Source organism: Peromyscus californicus, unplaced genomic scaffold, assembly GCF_007827085.1.
Source record: "Peromyscus californicus insignis strain IS unplaced genomic scaffold, ASM782708v3 Scaffold_6__1_contigs__length_162567912, whole genome shotgun sequence".
Taxonomy (NCBI): Eukaryota; Metazoa; Chordata; class Mammalia; order Rodentia; family Cricetidae; genus Peromyscus; species Peromyscus californicus.
Window position 1 is genome coordinate 31,343,392 of NW_026294584.1, and position 12,627 is coordinate 31,356,018.

General features: G+C 41.1%; 1 protein-coding gene across 1 annotated transcript in view; it reads left to right on the top strand.

The window, feature by feature from the left end:
- The first annotated feature begins 1,934 nt into the window (after positions 1–1,934).
- The window catches only part of Capza2 (capping actin protein of muscle Z-line subunit alpha 2), a 42,665-nt gene continuing 31,972 nt past the window's right edge, over positions 1,935–12,627 (top strand). Inside the window, exon 1 of the mRNA XM_052720460.1 lies at positions 1,935–2,110. Within this exon, the coding sequence (XP_052576420.1) occupies positions 2,072–2,110 (39 nt within the window). The 5' untranslated portion in view covers positions 1,935–2,071. The remainder of the gene's footprint in view (positions 2,111–12,627) is intronic.

Here is a 12,627-nt window from a genome sequence, read left to right on the forward strand (position 1 = left end):
TTAGGAGATTACCATAGGGACTATCCGACATTTTACATAATTAATTGCTCTTTGAATAACTATGGGAACCATATGTAAAATATCACCAAAGCCACAGCTTGAAAGACACTCTGACTCAAATTATTGCAAAACGTTACAAGAATTGGGTGAGGCTCCTAAAGAGGAGGGCTGCTAGTAAGTTAACTATGCAAAATTTACTGCATACCCATTGCGTGAGACACGGCATGCCAAGTAAACCAGAACAACATTGGAGGGAGACCCTGAGTCCCAAAGATACTGTTGATGAGGCAGGTGCTGTGGACTGGATTTCTAGCATGCCAGAGCAAACACCTCCATTAAATGTTATTCTGTGGAAAGTGTTGAGACGTTAGGGAGAAAGATGTTACAGGGGAAATAATATGGGATATTGAATAAAATGTCTAGATTTCAGTCATGTAGGAGCTATGCAGCATTGGATAAATTATTGAACCTTGGTTTGGAGGGACAGTGATACTTAAGCACATACAATTGCAGGGAGTGGTAAGTGAAGCAAGGACTTAGAAACTATAAAAGAGGAAATTGATATTGATTTGTAGCTCGTGCGGTCCTTGGCCAGACACTGCACCTCACTTTCATGCTGTCTCCACAGGTTTATCTTCAACAGGACACTTGCTGTTTCCTGAACGTGTCAGCTTACTTCCTCTTCCTGTTCTCTGCACATGAACACTTCAGTAAGTCACTTAATGATATGTTCTGGGACCCAAACAGCTATTTGAACTCTTTAGAGTGCTCTCCCCTGTCATTTACACACTGCTGTGGACGGATGCCGCTGAATACATTTCTGTTCATGTCATGACACTGTTCAAATGCTTCCATTGGCTTCTCACTTTCTAATTATTAAAGTCTTAACTCCCAGCTAAACTCCAAGTCCTTGCTAAACCAAGTGTAGTTTTCTGGCAAGTGGCACTCCTCCTACCTGGAAGCATGTAAGAAATACAGATTCTCTGGCCTCACCCAGGCCATCTGAACTGACAACTAAATTTTAGAAAGACTTCAGTCTTCTTCCTGTGCCAGCTTTGACTGCATCTTTACTTTCTTGTAAACTTGAAGCTTTAGTTGTAGAGTTGCCAGATTTGGCAAATAAAAGGAAGAGACATCCAGTAAAAATTGAAAAGAATGAGTAATGTTTTTAGTATGTCTCAAATCCTTCATGGGACATTTACCTTAAAAATTGATTGTACGCAATTGAAAAATTTACTGGGTGGCCTGTATGCATTCTAGCCAGGCAGTTCATGAGGATAGAGATCCAAGATAACAACATTTTATTTTCTTCCAAAAGTACAATGCCTGCCCTAACTCAATGCTTAATTAATATAAGTAAGCTTAAGAGTAGCTTCTCGGTGGGTTTTTGTTTATTTTCTTACATTGTTTATTCCTAAGAACTAGCACATAGGTCTTCCTACCATAAAAGACCAATAAATATTTGTTGGACGAATACATGAAAATATCAAGAGTAATTTTCCAATTATGGACTGGATTGTGTATGCCTATTTTTAATTAACAGGGTTTTTTTTCCCCTAATATTTAAACATGTTTAACTGGTACAGCTTTTTCACAATTTCGCTGGCAGCGTTCAGGATTTGTTGGGAACAAAGTCATGGGCTCAGAATGTACTCGTCGCCAACGGGGTCCATATGGTCATCCCTGGGTACGAGAACCAGAACCGCACCAGAGCAGGAGAGAAGCAGCAGCTACCATAGCAATCCGGCTTCGGAGGCGGCGCGCACGCGCACAGCGGGTCTCAGGCCTGCGCTCGGGACAGGGAGGCGGAGCTCCGGGGCGCGTGCGCGGCGGCGGCGGCGGCCTAGGCTGGGGGGCGGGATGGGGGGGGGGGGCGGAAGGGAGGCGGAGCTTCCCGGGCGTGTGCGCAGTGGCCTGAATCCGGGAGGCGGGGCTGCGGGGCGCGTGCGCGGCGGCCTGGGCGGCGGGCCCCTCCCTTGGCGGGGGCGCGCGGCGCGGAAGACCGCACGGCAAGGGGGAAGTCAGGTGGCCGCCGCCGCCACCAGCGCCACAGTTTGTCGCCAGAAGGAAGATGGCGGATCTGGAGGAGCAGCTGTCCGATGAGGAGAAGGTAGGCGCCGCGGCGGTGAGGAGCAGGGCGGCCGGAAGCGGGTGGCGCGGCCTGCGGGCCGGAGCCTGTTCCCCGGGCGTGCTCTGGTGGTGGGCCGCACGCCTCGGCTCCCCGAGCGAGCGGGGTGCCGCGCCGGGTGAGCCAGGCCCGGCCGCTCCGCTCCGCTCCGCTCCTTGTAGGGTGTGTGCTCCGAAAATAGGAAGCGGAGCCCGGCGGCCGCGGGCGGGGGCGGGGCGGATGCGGCGGGCCCCGGGCTTGGGGGTCCGGGCTCGGGGACGGTCGAGGGCCGTGCGGCGCCGCCTGGCCTGGGGCTGTCACCGTGGGGCGGGCGGGCGGGCGGGCAGGAGGGCGGGAGGGAGGGGGAAGCCGCTTAGCCGACCCTCACTTTTTCCTGCAGTTTCTCCTCCCCGACGCGAAGTGCTTCCTGGTTCTTCAGGGTGTTTCCTTCCCTCTGGAGGTCGCAGTCTCCACATCCCGCCCCTTTGCGCCCCCCCCCCCCGCGCCGTCTTTTTCTTTTATTAATTTTTCTCATTATTATCTTTTTTTTTAATTGCTGCTCTCATGTACCCCGGAAGGCAGTGTTGTTGTTCACAAAGACACCTCCCCCCCCCCATAGTTGTTTTCTGCTCAACTTGGCTGCTGCTCCCCTTGGGGCAGATTTGGTGACATCCCATCTTCCTGATAGGACCAACTCTGTAGAGGGAGAGCGAGTGCAACTCCTTTTACTGTGTGTTAAATGCTGTGACAGCAATGGGACCAGATGCACCACTCAGGTTCTCACATTTTGTGATCCGAAATCTGATCATTGAACTAAGACTTTTGCCGGTTTTCTTTGGCGCCGGTGGAGACCTCATACCTCGGGGCGAGCAGTGTGAGGGGAACTCTTAATTTTGAACATTTCCTGGAAAAGACGGTGACGTTTTTCAAACTTGACTGACATATGAGTGTGGTGCACTTTGGAAATGTCCGCTCTGAGTGCCTGGTTTTTAAATTCCAGACCAGTGCGCCCATGTGGAAAATATACTCAGTTCTAGCTGGGTGTTAAAGAAACTCTTAAGAATATTTTCGGTTGGGACCCTCTATTTTTATACTGTGTTGTTAGGATTGTTCAGAAGTCAGCTTCATCTTTGTTTTTGGAAATGTCTTTCTTTTGTGCTCTCTGGTGAAAGTGATGATAAATTAACAAAATCAACATCATTTGCCTTAATCCACAGAACTAGACCTTAAGTCCCTAAAAGTTTCTGTGTGTATCATTGAATAGTTTTAAGTTGGCGATTGAAAATATAACAATGCACTGCATGCAAAATTAAATGTTACAGTTTTTTTAAAAGGATTTTTCATGTTTTGTTTACTTTTGTATGATTATTAGTAGTAACTCAGTTGGCTAGAAAGATAGCTGAGGAGAGAATACTTAGTGTGGGAGTTAATGTAGACCTGCCATGTTGGAAAGTCCTGAAATTTTCAAAAAGAAATGATAAGATTCCTTATTCTTGACACACAGGGCACTAAGTTTCACAGAATACTGTGTAAATTCATCTACTAGTATATACATCATAGCACCTGCACTTCTTTAGGACCTGCAACCTAGAACAGAAACTCCTAAAGTATGAAAAGTATTTAAAACTTACTCCTAAAAATCACAAGCAAGGAAACAACAAAGAAGCATGATTTAAGTATTGGTCTTAAAATATCTATCACCTTTAAATCCTCTCTATCTGATCCCCATGAAACATCCTCCTCCTAAAGTAGTAAAAGTCTTCTGGGTAATTCAAGTTTTCAAGAATGTTAAATTTCCAAATTACTGGTTATTTAAATTTAATTTAAAAGTTTGCCCATTGTTTTCTTAAATTAGAAAATACTGTTATAAATTAACAGTGTGTGAATTACTACAGAATATTCTTGCTCAGGTCACAAAAATGATGCTAAGTTTAAAATTAGAATTCTCAGGGGCTGGAGAGCTGGCTCAGAGGTTGCAGGTCCTAAAGAAGTGGAGGTGCTATGATGTATGTAATACTGTACTTTATATGTGCCTACCACATAGGACAACTATAGTGCGTTTTCTTTTTTTAACTTAAATTTGAGGAAGGTAGTTTCATTATTACCATTTACCTGTAAGTTAGTTAAGGTTTTAAAAGCCTTATGTAGCTTATGTAGGAGGGAAGTAGCAGAGGTGAAATTTAAACCTGAGTTTGTCAGAATCCAAGGTTTACTTGCATTTTTAAGGGCATTATGTTCCCTAGAAGTTGGTTGTAGGACTGTCCTGGGTTTATATCTTGGTTTTTAATTTGGTGACAGGTTTTTGTTGTTGTTGTTGTTGTTGTTGTTGTTTTTAAAGGAAGCAATGGTTCTTTGTAGTGTCAGGTTCTAAATTTGTGTTAATACTTAGTGAAAAGGCTAACTGGTAAACTTGGGTTTTCATCTTTTAATGGAAGCTTATTTTTATTTAACATGTGAACATTTTATGCTACTGCTGTGTAGTTTTTTATTGGCCCCATGAGAGGAGGCATTTTAGAAATTAATCAAAGCTGGGTGTGGTAGAACAGATTTGTAAACTAAGTACTGAGGAGGCCCAGGCTGGAGGATCTATAGTTCTGAGTCCAGCCTACAAAAAGCAACAACAAAAAGAGATTAGCTCCTTGTGGTGTATGCCTGTAATCCCAGCACCCTGGAGGCTAGGCAGGAGGAACAGGAGTACCCCAGGTTTCAGTGTAGCCTGGTCATCTGAGTTCAGGGCAGTCAGGGTTGCACAGCGAGACCGTGTCTCAACAAACAAACTAAAGGGAAAAGTATCTAGGACATTATGTTTCCTTTTAAAATCATGTACCGTTGCTTTCTTGATTATACTGTGATTTTAATGACCTTATTTCTTTTGGCCACAGTATCAATAGGAAGCAAAGTTAGCTGAAGAAACAGTGAAGTCCCTTAAAGTCTGTTGTAGTGTGACCCTCTATATTTTACATGGTTATAGAAAACGCCAAACCAAAAAGAATTCTTATGTTTTTCTTTCTTGGGTCATTTTTGTATTGTATAGTAAAGCACTTTCATGAATATGAAATTGTGATATAGAGCTCAAATAAAGAGGTCCATCCCCCAACTCTGCTGAAGGAAGAAGTAATTGTTGAGTGTTTTCCTTCTGGACCTCCATCTTCCCCAGTGATTCCAGTAGTCCACTCTGTGGCTTCAACTTTTGGTACTGAGCTTTGGGTAGCCCGGAAGTGTGTGTGAGAATGAGGACGACCTTGAACTTCTGCTCCTCCTACTTCCTCCTCAGTGCTGGGCTTGCAAGCATGCACTGTACCCTGCTGGGTTTACTGCTGGGGGTGATGGCAGCACTTATGTATGCTGGTCAAGCATTCTACCAACTAAGCTACATCTCCAGCCTTCTCCAGTTCTTTACTTCTCTTTTCCCATTGCTACAGTCACTTGGGTCCTATATTGCAGGGGTTTGTTTTGCTAATTTTTTTCTGCTTGCCCTGTACCTTAGACTAAAATTTTGTCACCTCTGTGATCATGATCAAAAATGCCTTACACAATTTATTTCTTGTTTGTAAAAAATAATTTTGTTAGTATTTAGTTTACAATTTCTGGGTTGACAAGATTATCAATTTGCAACAAAATTTCACTTTTCAAACTGTACAGTTAGGTCAGTAACAACAGTTAGGAAAGAAATTAAAGTTAAAAGAGAGCTAGAAATTGTGCCTTAGCTGCTCTTTCCCTTTTTTGTAGTTCCTAGATTAATCTTCTATATTCTCTCAAAATACCAGTGCCTAATGCTTGGTGTGGTGATACATCTCTCTAACCCCAGCACTGGGAATTTGAAGTCATCCTGGACTACCTAGAGGTCTTGTATTCCTTTCTCACTTATTACTCATTTATTTTTATTATTATTACTTATGTATTCATTACTCAGAGTAATGGTGACACTCCTCATGTGTACTGTCTAATGGTGCTCTGGTCCCTTTCTAACACCTTGAGTAAGTTTGTCTCTTGGCTTTAGTTCACTCTGAACTTTGAGGACATAGTTGTAAATATGAATATAACAGAAATCTGAGGATCATGCAGTGGTCTGGGACCAGCCTGTGACTTTTTATTACTCTTGGATGATTGATGCTGCTGCTGGTTAAGAGCACTGACTGCTGTACCAGAGGACCCATGTTCAATTCTCAACACCCACAAGGCAGCTCACAACTATCTGTAGTTCCAGGATAACCGACACCCTCACACAGATACATGTGGCAGGCAAAACACTAATCTCCCTTGAACTCAGTTGCACATCATTGGTATTAAGTACAATTTTGTTCAGTATTTCATTTTCCTTTCTTTCCTTTTCTATTGGAATCCCTAAGTACAGAAATAATGTCATCTTAGCATCTGTCAGTACACTGCATGTGATTAGTAGATGGTTCAGTGGATGATTGGATGAATAATCCATACATTCACAGAATTGAGAGAAAACCTGTATTGTGAAGCATAAAAGCATATAGTGCCAGACTTTTCTACAGAAATCCAGCTGTCTAAATTTTCATTCCTAAATTTTGCCACTGGCTTTTAAGGATTGAAGTCCAGTGAAATTCCTGGTGTTTTTTGAGGTACAGGTGTCTGAGGTTCAAATGCTAAGTATAATTTATATATAAGCAACTAAAAACATTTTCCCATCCTACAATTGTAGCTGGCTTCACAAATCTTGTGTTTATACAAATAACATGAGCTGCTGTATCTTCTCATAATGTAAAATTAATAATGTCTTAACAAAAACTAGTTTTAACCAGTAAGCTATTTTGGAAATTATTCATTCATCATTTCACTCTATGGATGAATTCTGAAAAACTAATTTCTATTCCAAGCAGGAATTTCATATCAGCTATAGTATAAATGGAATTTTTTACACTTCACACAATAAGAAAAATTTATAGTATATTTCAGGGCATTTGGGAGCCTTTTTTTCCCATAAAGAATAGAATCTTGCTTTTCAGTGTAAAATCACAGGTCCAAAAATAGCAGAATGAAAAATTTTTTTAAGATTAAAAGCATGATAACAGAATTTGACCTGTGGTTCATACTTAAAATTCATACTTTGATTTAAAGTTGGCTCAGTGGCCTAAAGCCATACTTATCACAAGAGATTCATGCTTACCAAAGAAAATGGGGTCTTACTTTCTTGGGACCACTCATAACAGGTTCTGTGAGGTTCTCATAGATAAAAAACAAAAAATTTCACAAATTTAATGTTTATGTTTTATTTATTGATTTATTTAGGTTTTTTTTTTTAGATTTAATTTGTGTATGTGAATGTTTTGCCTTAATGTATATATGGACACCAAGTGTGTGCCTGATGCTCAGGAGGTTAGAAGAGGGCTTCAGATCCCAGGTACTGGAGTTATGTGTTGTGAGTCACCATGTAAGTGCTGGGAATTGAACTCAAGTCTAAAGCAGCAGGTGCTCTTAACCATGGCCTTAAACTTACATATCTCAAGCCTGGGTCCTCAGTTTCACAAAGTGCATTTTGAAAGTTAGATATATGATTTTTGTTTTTATTTAACTATTAATTTAATGGCTAAGGACTTTTTTGTTGGATTTTTTTTTTTGAAAATAGATTTTTTTTTCTCACATAATATATCCTGATTTCCAGTTTCCCCTTCCTCTATTCCTCCCCAGTTCCTTCCTACCTCCTCTCCCATCTGGATTCCCTCCCTTTCTGTCTCTCATTAGTAAACAAACAGGTTTCCAAGGAATAATAATAAAATAAAACAACGAAAACTAACACAGAGGAAAAGGGTCCAAGAGAAGGCACAAGAAACAGATCCACTCCTTTGCGCCCTCAGGAATCCCATTAAAAACAGTGAAGTGGAAGCCGTCATAGTATGTATGCAAAGGACCTGGTGCAGATCCGTGTAGGCTCTTCAGTCTCTGAGTTCGTATGAATTTTGATCATGTTGATTGAGAGGGCCTTGTTTTCTTGGTGTTCTCCATTCTGTCTGGCTGGTACACTCTTTTCTACCTCCTCTTCGTCAGGGTTCCTTGAGCTCTGAGGGGAGGGGTTTGATGGAGACATTTAGGGCTGTTTTAAGGTCTTTCTCTGGGTAATGTCTGACTGTGGGTCTCTATATTTGTTCCCATCTGCTGCAGGAGGAAGCTTCTCTGATAATGGCTTTTATTGCATATTTTAGTTCACAGTGTTTCTGTTGGAAATCCATGATAATAATTTTTGAGAGCTATCTCCACATTCATTTATTCACCAAATACAGGTTCGTTGTCCCTTACCCAAAATGCTTAGGACCAGAGGAGTTTAGATTTCGGTTTCTTGGATTTTGGAGTATTTATACATAGATAATGAGATATCTTCATGTACAGATCCAGTTCTAATTAGGAAAGGCATTTGTTTTGTTGTACCTTGTCCACATAGCTTGAAAGTAATTTTCTACATACATGGGTGTGTTGATTTGGTGTGATGGTATGTGTGTGCGCACACGTGCACACCAGAAATAAGTCTTGGGTGTCATTCCTTCCTTAGGAGCCATCAAGCTTGTTTTTAGGCAGTGTTTCTCACTGAAACTCGGGTTATGCTTGCTGCCCAGGGATTCCCAGAAGCTCTGTCTCTGCCTTCCCAGCGCTGCATTTACTGATAAGCATCCTTAAAGCCTGGTTTTTCATAGGAGTCTTAGAGATGGAACCCATATCCTTGTGCTTCTGCAGCAGTCATTTTTACATACTGCTCTCTCTCCAGCCACTTATACAATACATATTTTAAAAATACTTACTATGTATATGTGTGTGCGCCTGTGTGAGTTCATATGCACCATGTATATGCAAGTGCCCTTGGAGGTCAGAGGGTGTCAGACCCCCTGGAACTGGAGTTACAGGCAGTAAGCCACCTGATGTGGGTACTGGGAACTGAACCCTAGGTCTGCTGCAAGAGCAATTACATACTCTTAACTGCTTAACCATCTCTCCAGCTCTGTTAGACAATATTTTTAACAACTTTGTGTATGCAATAAAATTTTATGGTGTGAAATTTTCATTGTGAGTGTTGTTTCAGTACTCAAAAAAAATACTGTTTTAGAACATTTAAATTTGGGGCTTTTGGATTAGAAATGTTTAACCTACATTTGCTTTGAAGGATAAGAGAGAAACAGAAAAGGTGAAGTGTTGTCATTGAAATTGTGTTCTGTAACCAGCAGAGTGCTCATAGCAGATGTAAAGAGACTTAAGAAAGAGCAGTGCCCAGGGCTGTAGCAAGAAACAATTGAATTAGCTCTGAGCAGCACTGGGGAGGTAGAGTCAGGTGGATCTCTGAGTTCCAGGACAGCCATGGCTACACAGAGAAACCCTGTCTCGAAAAACCCAAAAAAAAAAAAAGGAAGAAGAAAGAAAGAAAAGAAATAATTGAATCTGCATATTCCAGGCACTTTACTGTATATAATCCCAGTTATTATTAAGGAAAATTAAAAACCACGTTACTCCCCTTAACTGTGCTCATTAAAATGAATTAGTCCATAATAAACATACATTGATAATCATTTGGTAATATGCCATTTAAATGGCTTGAACTTCAGAAAAGTTTTTTTATTATTTTCCTTGTAGCTCTTGATAAAGCATAGACAACTTTTAGAGAGTTGTGGGAAACAACTCTAATTCTTACAAAGTAGCAAAATGCATGACGGCCTAAAATTGAGTTTTTCTACCATTTGTGTCATGAACAACCTAAACGAGTTCTCCCCACCCTGCCCTTACAGAAGTCTGAGCCAAGCCTCTACCTTCATCACAGTGAACAAGCACACTTCCTGTGTATCTGAGTTGATAGGTTCAGTTACCCACCAAACATCCCAATTACTTGAACAAGGCAGTTCGCCCTCCAGAACCAGGCATCAGCTTACTCCCACAGCCCCTGCTTCCACCTTTGTGTGGCCCCCACCTGGTGTGCTGTTCCGTTTTTCCCTACCTAGCTGTTATATGTTTATGTGTTCACAAGCCTACATGCATCGCTTCCTATCTTTAGGAGGAAATGGAGTCCTCATCAAAACGGCTACAGTTAGCTGACAAAAATAAGTAAGTAATTAAAATAAATTTTGAGCAAGTGTAAAAGAAGAAAGTATTAAAAAGTAGAAAATGTATGTTTACAGGAACACATAGGTCTTATTTTAAAAGTCTGTGTCAAATTTGCCATCTTGGAAGAATGAACCTTGCATATTATTTACCCTAAGAACTTGATTCTACTTGTTAAAGGGGAGCCATTCAATGATTTTTAAAGTAGGGGGAAATGAATATGTATTGAATGAAAAATATTAGTCTACTGGCAAGATGACAAACTAATTTTTAAGAAGGATGAAACTAGAAGCAGAACAGCTTAACAGCCTAGAAACAGAATGGTCAGATCTCACTGGAATGGAGTCAGAGAAAGGGGGATTGGATTTGAACAAGAGACATCTGTTGATTGACTCTGGGAGGGGGACAGAATGAAATACTGTGCTAGTAATTTGTTCAAGAACAGAATAAGTGTGTTTAGGTGCAAGATCTTGTTCAAGGCGTCTTTGAGGCACTTGGATGGCTAATTTCTAATAGGTAATTGTTTGGAAAATAGATCTTGGTCTTGAGATTCTACAGGAGAAAGATTTGAGAACTGTCCTATAGAAATGATAAAGTTCAGCGGAAACTAATAACACTGCCTACCTAGAGATTCCTTTTGTTCCAGAATCCTCATGGGAAGATGATATTCTGTTGGAAAGCAGTTCCATGAACAGCCTTTCATTTTGAATAAATGAAGAATAAAAAAAAAACAGCCAGACTGTGGTGGCACACATCTTTAATCCCAGCATTCGGGAGGCAGAGACAGGTAGATCTCTGAGTTCAAGACCAGCCTGGTCTACAGAGCAAGTTCCAGGACAGCCAAGGCTACACAGAGAAACCCTGTCCTAGAAAGCAACAACAAAAACAATAGTAAAAGCATTATGAAAAATACATTATTTTATCTAATGGTCAGGTTTTTATAAAAGTTGAAAAATACCTCATCTTATGTTTTACTTTTTAAAAATTGAGGTTTATGCTCTAGGAACTCAATAACAAATTCTTGAGGCTTTGAGTTTTATTGTCAGCATCAAAAATAAATTTAATAAATTACTTAAATTTAGGTTTATGGGAGTTTAAAAAAAGCATCTCTAGAATTTGTGTTGATTTTGATAAAAAGCCAACTGCACATGGGTACCATTGAATTGAATCAGATTCTCATTTTTATCCTTGTGTTCTGTCACTTGGTGTTTGAACAGAGTCTGACTGGCAGGATGGGAAGGAGTGTTGGTGGATAGAAATGAATGCAGTGCAAACGACCAAAGTGCATAGACATAAACCATCCTCGTAACACTGGAAGGTGCAAAGAAAGTAACATGTAGTGTGGAAATGTCTGCATTAGAGAGTAGTTTTTAAGAATACTGATCCTAGGACTAGGGCCATGGCGACTCTCCTAACGTGTGCTTATAGAGAATTTACAGAGTGAAAGGAAAGAACACACTCCTGAAAGCTGTTCTTTGCCTCCACGTATGCTTTGTGATATGTGCATACACACACACACACACACACACACACACACACACACACACACACACACACACGGACGTAAATAAATGTTAAAAAACACTAATACTCTACTAACACGTGTTGTTTTATGACTTTTCTTGTAATACAAGGGTGTAAACAAATGTCTGTTCAATCCAGACAGGACACAAGTAATGAAGCAACGAAACAGTTGAACTCCAGTGTAGCTTGGTGTGTCTGTGTTTATGATGGTGCTTATGGGAGGGAGCATGGGTGACTGACAGCTGCAGCACCAAGTAGTCCGTCCCAGCAGGAGTGACAGAGTTTGCTAGAAATTCTGTGGTGTGGCAGAGGCTCTCATTTCCCTCTCTGCAGCCAGGAAGCAGAGAAAAGGAAATGCTAGAGGCAAAATACAGCCCCCATGTACACTCTGTAGATAATCTTCCAGCTAGGCCCCTACCTCCCAGTAAACCCTATTTCCATCAGGGGACTAGTCCACTGATTAATCTTGAGGAAGAGGATCCAGTCACTTCTCCAGAGCACCACAGAGGGCAAACAGGTCCTAGAACATGAGCCTGTGGGGAGCATTTCATAGTCACGCCATAACATCTGGCCATTCTGAATAAATGAGAGGTCATTAGTACTAGATTTTCTTCAACACAAAGTGACTACTGAAGGCCAAGTATGGAACAGAGGTAACTTGTATCTTGTGTGTTACTATTCAACAAATATCAAAGGGTTTGCTGTTTACCAAGCACCAAAGTATCCAGACAAGGCAGTGCACAGGCAAAAATCTTCCTCTGGTTTTCTTTGTATTTATGTAAATCTGTGGTAGATTTTGAGGATTTTAGAAGAGGGCTTGGAAACTTAGCAATTTTGGGGGTAGTTGCTTCTATAAATAAATTTTGTTACATGCAATTTCATACATGTATATATTGCATTCTGTTTTTTCTTCTCCAAACTTGTTTTTATTTCCCTCCCGCCCCTGCCAA